The sequence below is a fragment of the Suncus etruscus genome, chromosome 8 (genome assembly GCF_024139225.1).
Source record: "Suncus etruscus isolate mSunEtr1 chromosome 8, mSunEtr1.pri.cur, whole genome shotgun sequence".
In the NCBI taxonomy this organism is placed as follows: Eukaryota; Metazoa; Chordata; class Mammalia; order Eulipotyphla; family Soricidae; genus Suncus; species Suncus etruscus.
The window spans coordinates 124,244,462-124,265,003 of NC_064855.1; the positions used below are offsets into that span (position 1 = coordinate 124,244,462).

A 20,542-nucleotide genomic window follows, 5' to 3' on the forward strand; every position below is an offset into this window, starting at 1 on the left:
CCTCAAGGCCTGCCTGCTGCTTGGCAGTGCCTGAGCCCTGTGTGGGTGTGCCCAGAGGCCTGGTAGGGTGAGGGCTGTGCCCTGTTGCCTGGAGCCCGGCACTACCCTCTGGCCATGCTGTGTGGGTCCACAGCCTCACTGTCAAGAGCAGGACCAGTATGGGCTCCCTTCAGTCAAGACCCCAAAACCTTTCCCCAGAGCTGGCTCCTGTTCAACAGCTTAGAGGTGGAAGCTCAGTCTGGGCCCTTCTTGCCAGATGCCACCTTCCAGGACAGACAGGCAACCGGGGCCCAGGCAGCAAGCTCAGGGCACCCTCCAGGCCTCACGGCACTCTCTAGGCATTGTTTCTGGACACCGGTAGCTACTGCTCTCTGGTTATTGGAAACCACGCCCAGAGAACGGGCATAAAGGAGTTCAGGAATGTTCCGAAAATTCATCCCGAATGATCATAGCTAATTTGTCCTACTTGTTGGCTCTCGGTTCAAGCTCGGGTCCCCTTGGTCCAGAGTAACTCTTGACCCCTGGTGGCGTGTGTGACCCACAGGAGGGACTGCGAACACTGTGTGTGGCCTACAAGAAGTTCAGCCCCGAGGAGTACGTGAGCGTGTGCGAGCTGCTACAGTCGGCCAAGGTGGCGCTGCAGGACCGGGAGAAGAAGCTGGCTGAGGCCTATGAGCAGATCGAGAAGGACCTGGTGCTGCTCGGGGCCACTGCCGTGGAGGACCGGTCAGCAGAGGGCGGGCATGCCGGAGTTGGGCGGGTGCATGTGTCTGCTGTTGGGAGGGACGGCCCCTGGCTATATGGACAGCACATCTCTTACTGTGGGGAAGATCAGATCGTAGACACGGGTGAGGCCTGGGTGGGGAGCCCTGGGCTGAAGCTGCCATTCCTTCCTTCTCTCCCCGGGCCAGGCTGCAGGAGCAGGCGGCCGACACCATCGAGGCGTTGCAGAAGGCAGGGATCAAGGTGTGGGTGCTGACGGGCGACAAGATGGAGACGGCGGCTGCCACATGCTATGCTTGCAAGCTGTTCCGCAGTAGCACCCAGCTGCTTGAGCTGACCACCAAGAGGGTGGAGGAGCAGGGGCTGCACGACGTGCTGCTGGAGCTCAGCAAGACCGTGCTGCGCAGTGGGACACTGCCCAGGGAGGACTCGGGGTAGGTGCCGGCCCCTCGGCCTGTCCGCGCACCCGTGGGATGGGAGGTCAGCACACAGAAAACGTGTGTGTGTGTGTGTGTGTGTGTTCAGGCCTATGTGTGAGTAGTATGTCGGGATTGTGTGTATGTGTATATAGCCTGTACACACATATTATGAATGTATGGAAAAACGTGTGCAGATACAACACATTGCAGAGATGTGTGTGCATGTGTGAACATGGGCACATGTGTCCACTGTGCATGCAGAGATGTGTGTATGTGGATATGAGTTTATATGATTCAACAGAGACATGTGGATATGGTTCAGCAGAGACGTGTACCTGAATATGAGTTTTTATGATTCAGCAGAGACATACGTATGTGAATATGAGTTTACATGGTTCAGCAGAGACGTGTGTATGTGGATATGAGTTTACATGGTTTAGCAGAGGCAATGTGCAGGTTCCGGGCCATCCAGATGGCAGCTGGGCGGTGGCCAGGGTACGGACCGAGGGACCCTGCTCATGCCCTGCAGGCTCTCCACCGACATGCGGGACTTCGGCCTCATCATCGACGGGGCAGCGCTGTCCTTGGTGATGAAGCCACGGGAGGACAGCAGCTCGGCGGGGAACTACCGCGAGCTCTTCCTGGACATCTGCCGGAACTGCAGTGCCCTGCTGTGCTGCCGCATGGCACCGCTGCAGAAGGCTCAGGTGGGCAGTGCCCAGAGGAGACGGTGGGGCCAGGCAGGGGCCTGCAGAGAGCCACTGGTCCTGCAAGTGTGAGTCAGACGCAGCATCACGCCCAAGTCAGGGCTGGTCCACAGCACATAGGGAAGCTGCCTCCCTCGGGCTGAGCCTTCCCGGTGCCAGTCTGCTGGCAGCTCCCGGGCACTTGCCTGGTTTCAGTGACGATTCAGATCCAGTCTGAGGGTGTCCCTCTGTCCCCTTCTCCTGGGGCTCTATCCCAGCCCCATTCTGTGCCGTCTGGAGCAGTGCCCCAATTCTTGGCTTGGGGCTTCAGCTCCTTCCATGGGGCACTTACACATTTGCAGAGTTGCCTTTGCATCCCCCGAGACCAGAGTGGCCTGGCCCCAGCTCCCTTCCCTGGAGACACACATGCGGTGATGGGGACAGGAAGGTCCACAGGGCTGACAATACCCTGGACTTCAACTTGTGGGGACTGGCCCCGGCATGGGGCAGCACAGCTAGCAGTGGCCTTCTTATGCCTTCGTCTCAGTCTGTGGGTTCAGTGACCCACCCCAGGATCCGGTCCCATGCTGGGACTGTCTCACCCACCCATGGGCAGTTGGACAGGACACATGCCTTTGCAAGAACAGGACCTTCTTGGCGGCTCCCATAGGCTCCAGAGCTGTGCTCAGGCAGCCACGTCTGGCCTCTCGTTTCCAGATTGTCAAACTCATCAAGCTCTCCAAGGAGCATCCCATCACCCTGGCCATCGGTGATGGGGCCAACGACGTCAGCATGATCCTGGAGGCCCACGTGGGCATAGGTGAGCCCTAGGGGACACCCGCGTCCGTGGCCTCAGCTCCCAGGCGGCTAGTGTGGGAGTAGGGGTCGGGCCAGCAGGATGGCCCCGCCCCTTGTCCCCTGAGGAAGGGCGCTGCTCCCCAGGGGTCATCGGGAAGGAGGGACGTCAGGCCGCCAGGAACAGCGACTACGCCATCCCCAAGTTCAAGCATCTTAAGCGGATGCTGCTCGTGCACGGACACCTGTATTACGTGCGCATCTCGGAGCTGGTGCAGTATTTCTTCTACAAGGTGGGTGTGGGGGCCGGTCTCCAGGGACCCTCAAGGTCTGCGAGGTGGGCACATCTGGGGCCTCCGTCCTCCCTCAGGGGACTAGGTGCTTATGTGGGGCGCTTGGTGCTTATGCAGGTGATTCGGGGATTTCCTGCAGGACTAGAGGTGCTTTCCAGGTGGACTCGGTGGTTGTAGTGGGACTTCAGTGCTCCCTAGCTGGGACCCAGATGCCTGTCCTGAATAGAGACCCCCTCATCCCAGAAATTCCTTCCCTACCCCAGAACTCCAGACACCCCAGAAGTGACTGGAAGGTCCCTCTGTTCGTCTGCTTTGCACTCTGGCCTCTTGCTGCATCTGTGTTTGTCCCTGAATCCTTTTCTTTTGTTTTTTTGGGCCACACCTGGTGACGCTCAGGGTTTACTCCTGGCTCTGCACTCAGAAATCGCTCCTGCCTTGGGGGACCATATGGGATGCCAGTGGCTCAAACTGGGTCAGCCGTGTGCAAGGCAAATGCCCTACTGCTGTGCTATCACTCCAGCCTCTGTCCCTCAGTCCTTAATGAGAGGAACTGGGACCCGGGGGTACTCCCTGTGCCCTATGCCATTGCCCTGGCTCACTGCTTCTTCTCTTGCAGAACGTCTGCTTCATCTTCCCCCAGTTTCTCTACCAGTTCTTCTGTGGCTTCTCCCAGCAGGTGAGTCCTAGTGTCCACCCTCATAGGGATCATCATATCCACTTGGGGTGTGGGGCAGCAACACTGCTCAGAGGACCCCCCACCTGTGTCATTGGGGCTGGGGCAAGGGTGGCTGGTCCAGGGGTGAAGGTGTCAGCAGGGGTAGTGGGTGTTGGGATGCCGGGTTCTGGGGTTCAGTCTCTGTTCTGCCCGACCGGGATGTTGTGAGGCCTCATCCTGCCCGCAGCTTCCCTATCGGATGTGGCCCTGGCACATCCTGCATCCACACACCCCCTCTCTCCTGAGCCCAGAAAGTTGTTTTCAGGCCGGATGTGCCCCCCCTTCCTGGCACTCACTCTGTCAAACTTAAAAGCTTGTGGCCCACCTGGGTCAGGGCAGCCCCAGACCCCCATCTATGTGCCGCTATGCAGGAGAACGGGGGCAGCCCCGGCAAGCTAAGAGGGGGGGTCCCCACATGTGCCACAGCCTGTCAGGCACTGCACTCGGCTCTGTCACAAAGCATGTCCCTGCACACGTCCTGTCATGGGCCGGCTCTCGTTCTCTTCTTCACAGACCCTGTACGACACGGCCTACCTGACACTCTACAACATCAGCTTCACGTCTCTGCCCATCCTCCTGTACAGCCTGATGGAGCAGCACGTCAGTACCGACACACTGCACCGGGACCCAACGCTATACAGGTGAGCACAACGGGGGACAACGCAGCCACCAGCCCTGACACCAACGTCCCCGGGCTGGGCATTGGCGCTGTGCGTGGTGGGGCCAGTGTGTGAGTGGTGTGTGTGTGTGTGTGTGTTTTCATGAATGTGTACGTGCGTGCATGTATGTGTGCAAGTGTGGGTGTCTATGAGTGTGTGTACATGTGAGCATATGAGTGTACGGATATATGCATGAATGTATGTGTAAGTTCGTGCATGTGTGTATATGCACACACATGTGCCCCAGGGAGTAAGACTGCCGGCTACTCTGCTCAGCACCCTGAGAACCCGCGGCCCAGAGCGCTGCCACCCACCCATCCCCTGCCCTCTGCACCCAGCTCCAGCTTCCTGGTTCTTGAATCAGTTCAGTAAGGACGGGGTAGATCCGGGTGTGCCTGAAGAAACCGTCTCGATTCTGATGGTTCCCTCTCCCTGCTATTCATGCGGACCTGGCCTCCTCTCGAAACCTGGCATGGGTGTCCACAGCATGCCTGCTCTGCTGCACATGCCCCTGCATGCATCTGTGTTTGCATGCATCTTGTGTATGCACAGAGCCCCATAGGTCTTAAGGGTATTCTCATGGTTTTACATAGTGTCCTCGTGCCCGGGGCTGCAGCAACAGTACAGCAGGGAGGGTATTTATTTGCCTTGTATGCAGCCAACCCAGGGTTCAGTCCTCAGCATCCCATCGTGTACCCTGAGCACTGCCAGGAGAGAATCCTGAGCAAAGAGTCAGGAGTAACCCTGGAGCACCACGAGGTGTAGACCCCCACCCCCCAAAAATATGTGTCCCTGTGCTTCAGCGTGCACCTGTGTCCCATGCCTTATGTCTCATTGTGCGCACACATGCTTGTGTCTGTGTGTGTATGTACATCCATGCCCACGCATGGCCTGCTCTGACCGGCAGCGTGTCTGTGGCAGGAGCCAGAGCACTGGGCACTGGACCCTTGTGCCCTGAGAAGCGAGTTGTGGCCTGCAGTGTGGCCTGCGGCTGTCAGCATCAGACCAAACTCTGGGGGCGCAGAGTCGGAGAGGAGCATCTGAGAAGGGCTGTTTCAGAACATCCTTAGGGTGGGCCCGTAGGGAGCCGCCTCCCCGGGGATCCCCAGGGTGCTATGGCCACCACAGTCTGCCCTGTGTGCGTGGGTTCCGCCCCAGCTCCGTGCCAGCTCTCTGTTCCAGGCTGTCCCAGAACCTTCTGGACTCTGCGTGGTGGGACGGGAGGCAGCAGTGGGCATTGGGTGGGAGAGAAGGTCCACTGGGATGGCGCTTGTGTCTCGGGGTTCAGAGGCAGCAGCTTGCTGAGGCCCCACATCAGCTCCTTGTGCCTGCAGGGACATCGCCAAGAATGCTCTTCTGCGCTGGCGCGTCTTCATCTACTGGACCTTCCTGGGAGTCTTTGACGCCCTGGTCTTCTTCTTTGGTGCTTACTTCATCCTCGAACACACAACTGTGGGCAGCAGCGGGCAGGTGAGTGTAGACGCAGGGTGGCCTGGGCCAGGAGGGAGGGAGGCGGTGCCACCAGGCCCCTCGTGGGCACAACCATGCTGGGGCGCAGGGAACTGGCAGCCATGGTGACCAGCCTGGCCCAGGTCTGCCAGTACTTGGCCCACTGGGCCCGTATCTGGGGCACCCCCTTCATAGCCCAGTATGCACAGGGTGCAGTTGCAGCCCTAGAGCACCCCAAAGCATCCGTCTGAGTGAGCAGCTTGGGGGTGACGTCCCAGTGGAACACTTTATTTTGCATCTTTTTCTCTCTTCCTTGCTTCCCTACCCAAGACACTGCCCCCCAGCACGCACATGGTAAGGCAGCTGCCCTGGTGTGTCCGTTTGTGGTGCTTGACTGAGATCTTTCTCAGAAGTGTTCTCACCCTGCCCGTGTGTGCTGTGCAGTGGAACCCAGATCTCTAGAATCTTCCTCGTCTTCCTGTCTCTGTGGTCTTCTCTGCCCCAGCCCCAGCCTCTGCCAACTTTTGTCCTGTTGACATGAGGAGTCGCAGGAGGAGGGGCTTGGGGTGCCCTGGGTTGAGAGTCTGGGTTGAGGTTCTGCATGTGATGCAGTGGCTGGCTCCCAGGTCCACACTGCCTGTCCCCAGGGGTGGGGCAAGGGGATTCAGACACTTAGCACCTGGGAGTCCAGGCACTTGGGGAAGGGCAGTGTGGAGGCGACTGAATAGCTGCCTTACCCAGCCATGCCAGGCATACCCAGGTCTGCTCAGACATACTCAGCTATACCCAGGTATACTATACCAGCATACTCAGCTATACTCTGGCGTTCAAAGCCATATCCGGGCATACCCAGCTATACTTAAGCCATATATTCAAAGCCATACCCAGCCATACCCAGCCATAGATGAGTCAAACCCCGTGAATTTCAGGTAGATACTCAACAGCATATCCAAGCAGACTCAGCCACACTCAGCCATCCCCAGTCTTACCTGGTCAACGCCACACATAGCCAGCTATACTCAAGGATTCAAAGCTGTACTTAACCAAGGCATACTCTGTGATGTTTGAGAAGACCCAGTTCTACTTCACCATGCTCAGCCATACCCAGTATCCCTAACCGTGCTCAGCCATGCCCGGGTATACCCAGCTATGGAGCCAGAGTCATGGCACAGATGCTCAGGGTCCCTCCAAAACCCAGCAGACAAGCCCTGAACTCCCACTCAGGTGGGGCCCCAGAATCCACCCATGGTGCCCTGTGTTGTGCTCCCGTAGGCCTCCCCACATCCCTACTCTGCCCAACCCCTCTCCCATGGCCCTGCCAAGCCAAGTTCTTCCTTCTAGACTCGTGTTCTAGGCTCAGAGCTATGAGCCGAGGGTCTGAGCTGAGATGCCCTGGACTGGGGGCGTCCGGGTGCAGCACTGAAAGCCACACTCGAGTGGGCGTGAAGGCCGCAGCCCTGGAACCACCTCTTCCTGCCCCCATCGACTGGCTAGCTGTCTCTAGCTGGAGGCTAGAGCGGCTGGGCAGCCGTTCCCAACAGGTCTGCCCTCCCAGTTCCTGGAGCCCCGAGGTTTGTTAATTGGTTGGCTTCCACTTTCAGAGAAGTTTCCTTCCATGTTTGCCTGTGAATGGTGGCTGGCAGCCCCCCTGCTGGGGTTCGGTGCATAGTCCTGCCCTCCCGGAATTCTCCGCTGAGCACGGTCAGGGTGGGACTGTGCAAAGCAAGCCTCGCCGGTCACAGGTCAACTCTGGGGCAGCGACGCAGGACACTGGGCCCTGGACTCCAGTAGAGGAGGCCGAGGGGGCTGCGGTGGTCATGGGGCAGGTCACATACCCTGCCCCATGGAATCGGTTCAGTATCACCTGGAGCCTGTCTGTCTGCCTGTCTGACTGACGGACCCTCCAGCAGACTGGGTGAGGCCTTTCCTGCCCAGCCAGCTGTGCCTACTCCACCACCACCAGTGCCAGGGGCCCAGCAAGGGCAAGCTGCTGGGTCCTCAAAAATGGGAGAGATTTCTAGGACCCTCTATTTGGAGTCAAGGGTGTATCCTGGGGACCCGTCCTCACCCAGATATGCAACTCACCCTCACACAGTCACGGGCCTGTTTCCCGCAGGTATTCGGCCACTGGACGTTTGGGACGCTAGTGTTCACCGTGATGGTGTTCACGGTCACTCTGAAGGTACGACTCAACTCTGCTTCCCAGCTGTGTCCTGGGTGGGCCCCACGTTTGAGGCCAAGGAGTAGGCGGCCCAGCTAGAGTCCCTGACATGGAGCAGGGTGGAGAAAGGCCCAATCAGGGCCCCGTGGCCAGCACAGGCTGCCCACGTGAAGGGACAGTGCGTGGTGGGACCTCTTAGCCCATCAAGCCTGGCTCTTGCAGTCACCTCCCACCCTGCTGTGGTCTCCCGGGACCCACCCACAGGGTGCTCCTTCCTCAACAGACCTCCCGAGTGGGGCCCGGGGCCACTCCCGGCTGTATGGGCACAGGCCCCTGGGAGCCGACGATCTGGAGTGGGCATTTCAGTGTTTTCTGCTTCTCTCCCCACACGCCTGGTGATTGTCCCTCAGCTGGCGCTGGACACGCACTACTGGACGTGGATAAACCACTTTGTCATCTGGGGATCTCTGCTGTTTTACATCGTCTTCTCCCTGCTCTGGGGAGGGGTCATCTGGTAGGCATCCCCTCACCCCATCCCCGACCTGCTCACCCCTTTCACCTTGTTTCGTTTTGTTTTGGGGTGCAACAGGCATGTCTGTGTGGGCAGGATGCTGCTGGGGTGGAAACAGCAGTGCTCATTCACAGGAAAGGTTTCAGAAGGCCTTGTTGAGAAAGAGCCTCAGTTTCTCCAGCCTCGGCTTCCTCATCCCTGGGGGGTGTTCAGGGACAGGCTGGCAGCCAGGGGCCCTGGAGGAGGGTGTGGGAGGAGGGCCTGGCTATGTGTGGCCGGCAGCCAGCTAGGGTAGACAGCAGGTCATCCCTCCATGTGGTCTGAGCTCCCCCAGCCTGGGTCCATGGGCAAGGTGGAAATTGATCCTGGTGATTTGAGTATAGGATAGGGAATATGAGAATCTTGTTGGGGCCCAAGCCCATCAACCCTGAGAAGATTCCCACGTGAAAGGGGACCTTGAGAGAGGAGGGGCTCCCCTGAAGATGCTGTCCTGTGAGGGCTCCCATGAGAGGCTCTCCTGAGACACTCTACCCCATGAGTGACTCCTTGACATTCCTGTCAGGGGCTCCCCTATGAGGAGCTTCCCTGAAAGAGGCTTTCCTGAGAGACTCATACTGAGAGGGATAGCCCTGAGACTCCCTGTGAAGGGTTCCCCTCAGAGATCCCTGTGAGGGCCCCCCTGAGAGACACTACCCTATGAGTGACTACTGACTCCCTGACACTCCTGTCAGGAACTTTCCTATGAGGGGCTCTCCCGAGAGAGACTCCTCTAGGAGGGGCTCCCAAAGACTCTCTTGAGATGGGTGCCCCTGAGAGACTCCCTGTGAGGGGTTCTCTCAGAGACCCCTGTGAGGCATCCTCTGAGAGATGCCCCTGTGAAGGTCTCCCTGTGAGGCGTTCAGTGGCCTGAAGCGTGTGTTCTGTGCAGCTAGGCAGCTCGTTCTCCCTTGTCCCTTCAGCTCCCTTTTCCCATCGAATGTTGCTGTCTGACTGGCCCTGAACCTCCCCTGAAAATGCCCAATGGACTCATTGTTGGCTCAGGGTCCCCAGGACCATGCTTGCTGCCTACACCTCGGGGAGCCCAGGGGCCCCCATAGCCCAGACCCGGAGGAGGCATCTGTCCTTGCCTGGTCCACCTTTTTCTGTCCCTCAAGAGTCCCTTGAGTGGGCCTTCCCAGCACCCAGGGTGGGGTGGGGGGCTCTACTGGGAGCCTGGTGTGGCCCCAGGGCAGCAGAAGTGAAGAGACAGATGAGGACGGAGCCCGGTGTTCTCCTGCAGGCCCTTCCTGAGCTACCAGCGGATGTACCACGTGTTCCTCCAGATGCTGTCGGGCGGCCCCGCCTGGCTGGCCATCGTCCTGCTCATCACCGTCAGCCTCCTCCCCGATGTGCTCAAGAAAGTGCTGTGCCGCCAGCTGTGGCCCAGCGCCACAGAGCGGGTGCAGGTAGGCAGGGTGGCGGGTGGAGGAGGGCACAGGGCTGGGGCGGCCCCTCAGGGGACAGCGGAGCCCTCTGCAGACAGGTTGCTGCTGGGGCCCTGGGGTGTCTCCTGAGAGAGCCCACCCGTCCAACAGATGCTGGCCAGTTCCCCTGAGACCCAGAGGCTGTGGACACAGCCTGCTGTCCTGCTCCCTCCCAGTCACGACCCCAAAACTAGAGAAGGGAGGGGGTTTCCCGTGACCTCAGGCTGGCATGACTGCTGCCCATGACCTTGGGTACCTCTGTCTCCTGTGTCTACAGTATACCCTCCCCTGTGACCTCAGACCCCCATCTCCCTGTGACCTCAGACCCTCCATGATCTCAGACCTTCCCATGGCCTCAGACCCCCATCTCCCCAAAACCTCAAAGTATCCGTCTCCTGTGTCCACAGGGTACTCCCCACCCACCCATGACCCAGCTGCCTGCTCCACTGTCCCCTGGGGTTGAAACTGCACTCAGCTCAGCCCCGTCAGACTGGGTGCTCAGGGCCCTGCAGGACAGGGGTGCAGCCATGTCGAGGTGCCATGACTGACCGTTCTGTGTCTCCTTCCTTTCTTCCTTCTTTCCTTTCTCCCGCCTCCTTCCGGCTGCCACAGACCCGGAAGCAGTGCCTTTCTGCCGAGCAGCCTGCAGTCTTTATGCTCTCGCAGACCTCCGGCAGTCTCGCTTTCTGAGCACAGGTGATGCCTCCCCGGGGCCTGCGGGCCTCCCGCCACCCGCCCTCAAAGCACCGAGCCCTGGCCTAGTCCCTCCAGACCCTGGGGAGCTGGTTGCTGTGAAGCAAGCCTTGCTCTGCTCTAGATCAACCTCTCTCCACCTTTCCAACCTTGCACAGTGGCCCTGCCCCACCGGTTGGCCGAGTGTCACGCCTGGTTCCTTTCTGTGATTTCACCTGTGGCCCCGCAGTATCCTCGTGAGGCGCTCCGTCTCCCACAGAGGGGTTGAGGCATCCACTGTGTGGGGCTGTTTGTGAAGCGTTTCTCTCAGGGGCTTGGGACCCACCCCAGCCTCTCTCAGCTGGCCACCTATCCCACACAGCACATGGTCTCCAGACGGAGGCCCCGGCTGCTTTCCCATGCGGCCTTGGGAAAGGCCTTTTCCGCCAGCCACTGGGCCCCACACACACACATTTTCACTAGGACCATAGCGTATCCTGGCTAGCACGGTCACTCTGGGCTGTGCCGATGCACCTGATAACTGTCGAGATATGGCTCCCAGGCCAGGTTCAGGGGGTCAGGGGAGGGCAGGTGGCCAGGGACCCCGGACAGCTCAGTGAGGATGCATCTTTGCCCAGAGTCCATCTGGCTTGGGCTGCAGAGTTTTCTGTGCGGGCGCTCGAACCCAGGCCTTGTTCTGGGTCTCTGTCCCAGGCCTGGTTCTAAGACTCCAACACGAGCCTCTATCCTTATGCCACTCTCTCCACTCCTACCTCTGCTCCCTCTTCCTCCATGGGAACTCAGGGTATCTCACCACCCACAGCCTTAATGGCAGGAGGACCTAGATTCCGGGGTCAGATGGGGACCGACCCCGTGGAACAGAGCCGGCCAGCAAGCAGTGTGGCCGACAGACAGTGTGGCCGGGATGGGCCCTGTCTGTCTGGCTAGCATCTCAGTGTTGTCCTGTTTGCAGACAAGTGAGAGATTCAGATCGACGGCCCAGGTCCTGCCCCACAGCGACTGGCCCCTGCTGAAGGACTTCCTGGTGCGGCCGAGGCGGGACTAGCCGGAGGCAAGGGAAGGGGTGCAGGCCCTGTGCTGTGCCCGCCCTGCCTCCAGGTCTGCTGCGCTGCGCTTCTGTGCCCCTCACCACCAGGCGCGCCCGCCCTGCAGTCCCATCCAGGCTCACAAGCAGCGGTGCTGGGCATCGGCCTGGGAGGCGGGGCCCCACGCCTGGTGCTCTCTGTGGCTGGATGACGAGACTCAGCGATGCCCCTCGTCTATGCGGCGGCGTGTGGGAAGGCCCGAAGATGCTGTTGGAGGTTGAGGACACGTGGCCTGTGGGGGGCCTGGTGCCCTTTATGCCACTCGACTCTACAGTCTGGCCCCTGCCCTGGCCTCAATGTGCTGGACACCTGCAGGACTCCAGGGCACTTGAAGCCGGACCCCTTGGCCCTGGCCTGGCCAGTGGTTTGGGTGCCCTGTCCCTGGGGGTCACCGGGCTGCACCATCAGTGCTGACATTTCTGCTCCCGTCCTGGCAGCACGAGCTTGGTCCAGGGCCATCGCCCAGACCCCCCCACTCCTGTCTTCCTCCCACAGCACCCAGGCCAGCCCTGACAGTGATGCTGGCTGGCAGGGAGACCCCAAAGCCCCCAAGTTGCCGCTGCCAGGGGCTGGTAGGGCGGCCAACAGCTGCTTCAAGAGCCACACAGACACCCCCTGTGTGTGCCTGTGTCCCCCACATGTTCCCAGCGCCCTGGTGACCTGGGACTGGCAGGAAAGGCCACACCCACTGCCCTCGTCAGCACATTCAAGGACTGGCCGCAGGCGTCACCCTGCCCCAACTGCAGCGTGCGCTTGACCTGTCGGGCCCCTCTTCAAGCAGCGCAGCGGCACGTCTGAGAATGTAGCGTCCATGGTCTGTTTGGGGAAGGGTGTACACGCACGGAGGGAGGATCTGGGCACCCCCAAAGCCCGTCCCTCACCCTCACCGCACACGCGGCCCTTCTGGGACACTCCTGGCTGGTGTGGGTCCCCTCGGCTGGCCACGGGGGCTGGAGGCTCACTGCGTTGCCCCTGCGCACCCCCTACCCTCTTCTGTCCCTGAATTTCTGTCTCTAGAAACAGCCTCTTTGACGTATTATAGCCTTAACGGTCCTTAGGAAGACATTTCAGTTTGAGCAGTGAACGTCAGAGGAGGACGTGCATCCCAGGACCCTGAATCACACAGTGCTGGGGAAGGGCCGAGTGCTCGTCCAGAATGTTCCACGCAGGGCGCTCTGCGGATGGCTGAGTCCCGGAGACTGAGAGGAGGGTGCCATGGCCAGGCCAGGAGAGGGTCACCACATACCAAAGATCAGGACCCCAGCATTTGGCCTTGGGAGATCCGAGGCGGCGGCAGCCCAGGGTGCTGCCGGTGCCGGGCGGGTCCCTTGCTTGTCTGCGTCCACGCAGGGTGCCCGGCTGCCCGCGCTGGCCTGTCCACAGACGGCCGTGCAAGTCCACGTGTGTTTCGTTGACAGACGATCCGTAATGTATTTTTTTAGACCTCCTACAGTTGCCTTTGCACTGAAATATTTTCATAAGCAGTTTCTATCTCTGATTCCTTTGTGGACATGCCACATCTGATTTCCGGACTCTGTCGTTGAAGCTCTTTATTTTTTAAGTTGAGGACACTTGAGCCCGTCATGAAGCTGAGGACAGCACCAGGCGAGTTCCCTCGGGGGGTGGCACAGGCCTGGTCCTCACGGCTGCTGCCACACTTCCTGTCCCTGCCAGTTTGGTTTCGTCCCCTCCTTCAGCCTTAAACTCAAGCCCCGCGCAGGGCATCACACATGCCCTCGCTCCCATCAGCAGCAGTGGTGGCCCTGTCCTGGACTCTCAGAAGGTTGACATAGTTGCAAGGTCGGTGTGCAGAGTCACAGCTGAGTGCCTGAGAGGAGCTGTGCTGTCTTGGGGGCCTGTCCCTGAGCAGCCTTTGAGGAAACGGGCCCGTCCTGCTGGGCCATCGTTTGGGAGAAGGGCCAGTCCCAGGACAGCCAATGTTATTGCCTTAACTCGCCTTAAAGCACGTCCCGGCACTCAGAGTCCCCTAAACCCTCAGCAGGGCTGGACTGAGCCTCCAGTTCCGCTTTCCCTCCACTCTCACACGCCCCCTTCCTGCCTGCTCCTTGGGGTTCCATGGCCTGGCCCCTGGCCCCCTCTCTTAGACCCCACCCCAACTGACTGGCGGGAAGAGTCCATCACTGGCGGCTTGCTGGGACTTGGCCATGTTCGCTCCTGTGTCTTGCAGCTTGAGGCTGGTCTCGGCTCACGGCCACCAAGGGAGGCATCCCCGCCGAAACTGGCACTTTCTGCGTTTTCTTTCAAGCCACTGAGATCTCAGTTTGCACTGACATGGGGACCCATGGGTCCCTGCGCTCCGTGGGAGCAGCCTGGCCCAACCCGGCCTGTCCGTGGTGAGCCCCGCTGGGCACTCATAGCAGGGCTGCAGGCATGGGCAGACGGGCGGACATGGGCATTGTTCAGAGGAAAACAAAGCTTTAATGAATGAAGGTGTCATGAGTATTGTGAAAGTCTGAATCTACTTTTGCAGAAAAAAAAATCAGATCTAAAGATGAGTTTATATAGCTTTATTTTTTACTTTACTGAAATCTACAGATTTTAATATATATAATGTTTCTCGTCTGACTTAAATGATCGTGTGTCTGCACTGCTGTCGGAAGCGTCCGTTCACCCTGTCATAAACCTCGCGCCTGTATTTGTCACGGGTGGAGCCTGTCGCCACCCACACTGGAATTTATTTTTAAACTGTTGAATCTCGTAGGTGCATATAAGGTTATAAATCAGCCTCTGAAACAATGTGTAGTTGATGATGATTCATTAACCTGCTTTGAAGAATTAAATGATGAATTGAACCCAGCTTTCAGTCTCGGGGATGTGGATTCCATATGTGTCTGTGGAGACAAACTAGCTGTTGGCCTCACACCTGGGCGTGTCCTGGGTCAGCACCGAGGCTGCTGCCGTCCTGCCCTCTGGTCCACAGTTCCCAGCATGGTACTGAAACTGTCCACCAGAGGGCGGGATGGCAAGGGCCTCCACAAAGGCCAGGCCTCTGGGTAGAGGTTTGGGCTTAGCAGCTGCTCACAGATCATGTCCACAGGCTCCTAGTAGCTGAGGTGGGGCGACCCCTTTCTGTGGGCCCCATATGTCCGAGGTGGGGAAACACTACCTGGTCCCAGTGTGTCTGAGGTAGAGAGACCTGTTCTGAGTCCTGAATGTCTGAGGCGAGAAGACCCTGTTCGTGGGCCACACGAATGAGGTGAGACCCTGTCTGTGGCCCCACTTGTCTAAAACGAGGAGACCTTATTGAGCCCCGTAAGTCTGAGGTGGGGAAGCACCGCCTGGTCCCAGCATGTTTGAGGTGGGGAGACCCCCATCTGTGGGACACATGTCTGAAGGGAGACCCTATTTGTGGCCTCACATGACAGGTGAGGAGACCGTGTCTGGACCCTGTCTGTGGGTCCCGTGCCTCTGAAATGGGGAGACCTCTACTGGGTCCCTTGTTTCTGAGGTGGGGAGAACCCCTCTGTCGCCCTCTGGCACTCTGGGGACATGTGGGGTACCTGTGGGAAACAGTCCTTATAATTGCTCATTCTACTGATCCCCAAAATAGGTGAGGCTCAGTTCCTAGCCAGAGGCTGCACATCTGTGGCCGTGTTCTCACCGAGGGAGCGTAAACAACCGTGCGTCAGAGCGACGGGCGGAGGCGGGTTCCTGTGAGGCTCATTGTCCTGCTTCCTGCCTGTGGGGCCCAGGGCCGTAGCTGGACACCGAATGGGTCTCTCCCGAGCAGCGTCACCCCCAGAGAAGCTGCAGGTACAGGCCTGCACCCCCCCCCCAGAGCTCCCACAAGCTGGGGCTGCAGAGAAGACTCGGGGCATTGGCCAGGGTCCCCTCCAGACTATGGTGTATGGGGTGCAAGGAGCTGCGCCTGCCTTGGCCCACTGGACTCAAGGACCATAGTGGCCTGGCCAGCCCTGCAGAGAACAACTAGACACTCTTCCTCCCCATCTGCCAATTGCCGCTGCCTGCCACCCCGGTGTTAGCTGTGGTGTCGGGGTGTCTGATGTCTGGACCATCTCGGTCCACTCCCCTCACGTCTCTCACGGGCTTTACACCTGGCCCAGGACTTGGCGGTAACCAAGCTGGGCCCATCCCTACAGGCCTTGCATGTGGGGTGCGCGTGGACTCTGGGGTGTCCTAGCAGGAAGGATGTGACCTTCCTGGCTCCTCAGAACCCAGCTGCTATTGCTGTCCTCAGACATCTGGGGTGCTGGATCTACCCTGGGATGGCTGGACACTGGCAGGTGCATGGACCTGTGCATCAGAACCTGGAGACTCAACCCTAGGGGCATTGTCCTGCTCTGATTGGTGGCTGGGGGTCTCGGCTCACCTCTGTCCTCTGAGGTGACATTGGTCTGAGAAGTCGTGCCTGTCACTGGCCCCTCCTCTCAAGGGGGTGATTGTAAAATAAATCCTCGTGCCATATTTCCAGCCCCAGGTAGATGGGTCTGAAGAAGGGTAGCCTCGAAGGATTAAAAAAACCAAACCAGTCAGGATTGAGTCCTGGAGTCACTATCTCCTCTCCTGGCGGTCTCTGCGCACCAAGCCCAAGCCAACTAACTTTTTTTTTTTTTTTTTTTTTTTGGTTTTTGGGCCACACCCGGTAATGCTCAGGGGTTACTCCTGGCTATGCGTTCAGAAGTCGCTCCTGGCTTGGGGGACCATATGGGACGCCGGGGGATCGAACCACGGTCCGTCCGAGGCTAGCGCAGGCAAGGCAGGCACCTTACCTTTAGCGCCACCGCCCGGCCCCCAACTAACTTTTCTTTATTCCACCTATACAAACAACCAGACTGGAGAGAGTAGAGTGAGATCCAGGTGGACTTTTACATATCCAAGGGCTAGGTGAAAAGGAAAGAGGAAATTGGGGGGGGGGGATGCCTTTGTTTGGGTAATGGCTGGGTGTCATCTAACAGGTGAAGGTCACTGTGGGTGGGGCCTGCTTCAGATGAGGAGATTCTGACACTGAATCTCTGTTTATTGCAAGCTTCAAATCTTCCAAAAAGGGTCAGAATGATAGCACAGTGGTAGTGCGTTTGCTTTGCATGTGGCTGACCTGGGACTGAACCAGGTTCAGTCCTCCGAGCCTGCCAGGATGCAGAACCAGGAGTAACTCCTGAGTGCTGCCAGATGTGGCCCATCCTCACTCCCCCCCCCCCCAAAAAAAAAAAAGATCTTCCATAAAATTCTAGCCCCAAAAGAACCAGCAAAGCAGGTACTTTGGAGACCCCATTTTCTTCATAAGCTTTGGGGGGGGGCCTCACTGAAGGCTGATGGTGCCGTGTTTCTGCTCTCTGGGACCCTGAGTGCAGCAGCTAAGGCCCAAGGGACTGCCAGGCCCCTCACCGGAACCCTTTCCGGGTTTCCTGCAAGCAGATGGACCAGGGGTGGTGCTTGGGCTGTCTGCTTTGCTCCCCTGGTTCAACACCAGAACCAGCTCAGTGGTTAGTGCACACTGTGCCTACAAGCCTGGAGTGTCCGTGTCACCACTGTCCTCTGGAAAGGGCACCTGTGGGGGGCCAGAGCTTGGGTGTCCTGTTTGCATACCCAGGATGAGCATAAACCTCACCCCAAGACCCAAGAGCTCCTCCACCCATTGGCCTCCTTCCTGCAGACCTCAGAGGAGTCTGTGCCTACCCTCAGGTTCCCACATGCAGGGATTTCACTTCCTTCCCACAATACATGCTGCTCCCTGACTCACCTGGCATGTTTAGGGGCTCCAGGCTGCTCCCCTGAGAACGGGCTGTGCTTGGCAAGTGCACTGTCCCAGGGGGCCGGGGACAATGGTTGGCAGAAGGCACTTCCCGCTTGAGGGGCTTCGACGCTGTGGTGAGAAGCCATGGCTCACGCATCTCCTGAGCAGCCCCTCTGGGCAGAGCAAGTCCCCTCACACCCCACGCCCAGGTCTGGGGCTGCCTGAGCACTGGGGACTCTCTGGGAACTGGTTATGCACCAGCCCAGTCACGCCAGAACCAGGTCACTCCACCGTGGCCAGAGTCCTGCAGCCCTTTCTACCCAGATTCAGGTCACTCGCCGCCAGATTATACCCCACAGGTCATAGCCTGACTTGGTCACACTCCACACAGGTCAAATCCTGACCCAGGTCACACCCGTGCAATTTGCACCCACCTGGGTCGAACCTCACTCGGACCAGATCCCACCTGGGTACACACCTAGTTGCTCCCGGATCCGGGTTCCAGCTGACCAGGTCACACCCTGAACAAGGTTATGCCAAGGTCACCCTGACCAAGACCACACCCACCCAGGTTATACGCTGGCTTGGTTACACCAAGACCCAGGTTACATCCACCAGGTCACACCTCAGCTTGGGAGTCTCGGCAGACCATGGAGGAGGGGGAGGCAATGCCACAACTGCCCAGAGGTCCCTGTGGCTGAGGATCCCTCCTGCCAGCCCTGGGACTCTGGGAGGTGCCATCTTCAGCTACCAAGGGTCCTGGAAAGATCCCTGAAAGGCACCTGTGGGTGCAGCTATGCTCCTCACCTGGCCGAGGCTGTGTATTGTCTGCTGAGATCTCCTGCTTGAAGGCAAAGCCCCAGACCAGCTGAGGTGCCCGGACCTGAGCCAGACACCCAGAGCCCCCACGTCAGGCGCCCACATCCCTGAGAGGGGGAAGGGACCCCCCTCCACAGGTGCAAGGCAGGATGCAGCGGCTAGGCGGGTGCATCTGCAGGGCCCAGTGTCTGCCCTTGCCTGCACCTGGCTGAAGGGTCCTCCCCGGAGAGGCCACCCTGTGGCTCGTAGGATCTGCACACCTCAGTGCTCCCTGTCCAGCAGCATCCAGCTTCCCTCTCTGCCTCCTGGCACCTCCAGGCTCTGGGCCGCACCCAACAACACAGGGGCATGGTGGATGCTGGGAACACTGACAGATGGATTCTGGGAGACACTGGTAGATCCTGGGAACACTGATGGATCCCAGGGATACTGAGATTTCTCGGGGGACAGATGGATCCAAAGGGACATTAATGGATCCTGGGGACCCTGATGGATGCTGAAAACTGATAGATCCCAGGGATTCTCATGGAGCCTGGAGGACACCGATAGATCCTGGAAACCCTGATGGATCTTGGGGCCTACTGATGGACCCCAGGGACACTGAGAGATCTCAGGGGGACAAATGGATCCCAAAGGATATTAATGGATCCTGGAGGCACTGACAGATCCTGGGAATGCTCATGGATCCTGGGGGACACCGATAGATCCTGGAGACCCTGATGGACCCTGGGAACACTGATGGATCCTGGAATCTCTAATCACAGGAAGGACTACTAAGGTGCTGCTTGTCCTGTGGATATAGACAGAGTCCACCAGAAAGAGGGTCAGCCCTGGGTCCAAATTTTGGTCTGAGGTGCAGCCAGTCGAGGCCCCAGGAAGTGCAGCGGCCTCTGCTGCGCCTGCATGAGCTCCAGAGCCCAACCCGCACCTCCAGCTGCCTCCTTTGGGCCTCCCTAGGCAGAAAGTGCCCGTTGCCAGGGGAAGGCGGTAACCAGGTGTCCAGTTACCTGAGCTTCCTCCTGGGACAGTGTCGGCCGGCCGCTTCTGGGGCAGGTGGGGAGAGTGGTGAGCGAGCAGTGAGGGTGGAGGTCAGGGCATGAAGGGGTGAGGGGGGTGGGAGAAGTGGTTAAGGGGATGATGGGATGGGAGGGATGGGGGATGGGGTGGAGGATTAGGGGTGAGGAGGTGAGGGATTAAGGGTGCAAGACAGGAGAGAGGGTGGAGGATTAGGTAGGGGAATTAGGAGGGATGGAGGTGGGGATTAGGAGTTAGCAGGTGGGGGAGTGGATAGGAGCAGAGCAAGGTATTAGGGGTGTAGGTGGGGTGGAACAGGGCAGGGTGTTCCTCGGCCCATCTCTGCCTGAAGTTGAGAGCATCCTCTGCCTATAGTCCAGGATGTCCCAGCCCAGCAGAAGCAAACCCTGATAAACTGCCCCCCACCACCACCCCTGGCTCCACTGCTCCACTGTATGTAACAGGCCAGCCCCCCCGCCCCCAGGTGTATCCTGGACACCTGCAGATGGAGGATGACAAACAGCCTCCAGAGAAAGGGCAGCACAGCTCTGCCCAAGGCTCCTGGGTCCCAGGAGGGGGCCGGAGTGGTGTGGATCCCAGTGCACAGGGTGCGGGGAAGCCCTGTGGACGGTGACAGAAATACTGCAGGTGGCACCCGTCCATGGACCCTGTGCCTGGCACTGGCGGCCTGGCTGGGCCGTCCTGCAATGTCTCAGAAGAGCTCAGGGCCGGGTCCCTCTTCCAGCAAGACCCCACCGGTCTCCGGGCTCTGGGCACCCACGCGCGCACGGGGGCTGCCCGCCGGCTCCGAGGGGAGCCCCACACACAGGGCACCGGCCCTGGCAGGGGTGCTGGGCAGGCAGGGATGCCCGCGCCCGCCGCGCCCCGCAGTCTCCCGCCGCCCGGCCTGCGCAGAGGCGCAGCGGGGCTTGGTGCCAACACGGGAGGCCTCGACACCCCTGCACGCCAGCCCGCTCGCACCTCCCTCTGCCCCCGCGTCCTTGGGCAGGAGCGGCTGCGCCCGTGCCGGGCTCGGCGCGGGGGCCATGCGGAGGCGCGGGGAGGGCGAGCTGGGCTGCTGCGGCCTCTGTACCTGCCCGGGGGTGGCCGGAGGGACCGGAGGTAATGCGCGCAGAGCGGGCACGGGCGAGGCTCGCTCGGCTAGGCGAGGCTCCTCCTCTCCTCCCTTCTGCCCCGGGGAGAAAGGGAGCGCGCAGAGCCCGGCTGGGCCGGACAGGCGTTCTGGACGCCCGGGGAGCGCCCCGGGGGGCTCCGGGGCGCGCGCGCACCTGGGCGCCGGGGGACCTGGGCCGGGCACGACTTCCAGGTGACCGCGGCTGC

General features: G+C 59.6%; 3 protein-coding genes across 3 annotated transcripts in view; 2 read left to right on the top strand and 1 right to left on the bottom strand.

Moving 5' to 3' along the window:
* The window catches only part of ATP11A (ATPase phospholipid transporting 11A), a 31,958-nt gene extending 18,200 nt beyond the window's left edge, over positions 1-13,758 (top strand). The window contains exons 18-30 of the mRNA XM_049778101.1: positions 545-726; positions 912-1,157; positions 1,672-1,849; positions 2,546-2,648; positions 2,771-2,916; positions 3,533-3,592; positions 4,145-4,272; positions 5,625-5,760; positions 7,856-7,921; positions 8,311-8,414; positions 9,691-9,856; positions 10,487-10,570; positions 11,520-13,758. Coding sequence (XP_049634058.1) covers positions 545-726; positions 912-1,157; positions 1,672-1,849; positions 2,546-2,648; positions 2,771-2,916; positions 3,533-3,592; positions 4,145-4,272; positions 5,625-5,760; positions 7,856-7,921; positions 8,311-8,414; positions 9,691-9,856; positions 10,487-10,564 — 1,593 coding nt within the window. The 3' untranslated portion in view covers positions 10,565-10,570; positions 11,520-13,758. The remainder of the gene's footprint in view (positions 1-544; positions 727-911; positions 1,158-1,671; positions 1,850-2,545; positions 2,649-2,770; positions 2,917-3,532; positions 3,593-4,144; positions 4,273-5,624; positions 5,761-7,855; positions 7,922-8,310; positions 8,415-9,690; positions 9,857-10,486; positions 10,571-11,519) is intronic.
* The window catches only part of ARHGEF7 (Rho guanine nucleotide exchange factor 7), a 496,685-nt gene that overhangs the window by 231,261 nt on the left and 244,882 nt on the right, over positions 1-20,542 (bottom strand). The gene's annotated exons all lie outside the window — the stretch shown is intronic.
* Positions 20,199-20,542, top strand: part of MCF2L (MCF.2 cell line derived transforming sequence like) — a 44,178-nt gene continuing 43,834 nt past the window's right edge. The window contains exon 1 of the mRNA XM_049778098.1: positions 20,199-20,323. Within this exon, the coding sequence (XP_049634055.1) occupies positions 20,248-20,323 (76 nt within the window). The 5' untranslated portion in view covers positions 20,199-20,247. The remainder of the gene's footprint in view (positions 20,324-20,542) is intronic.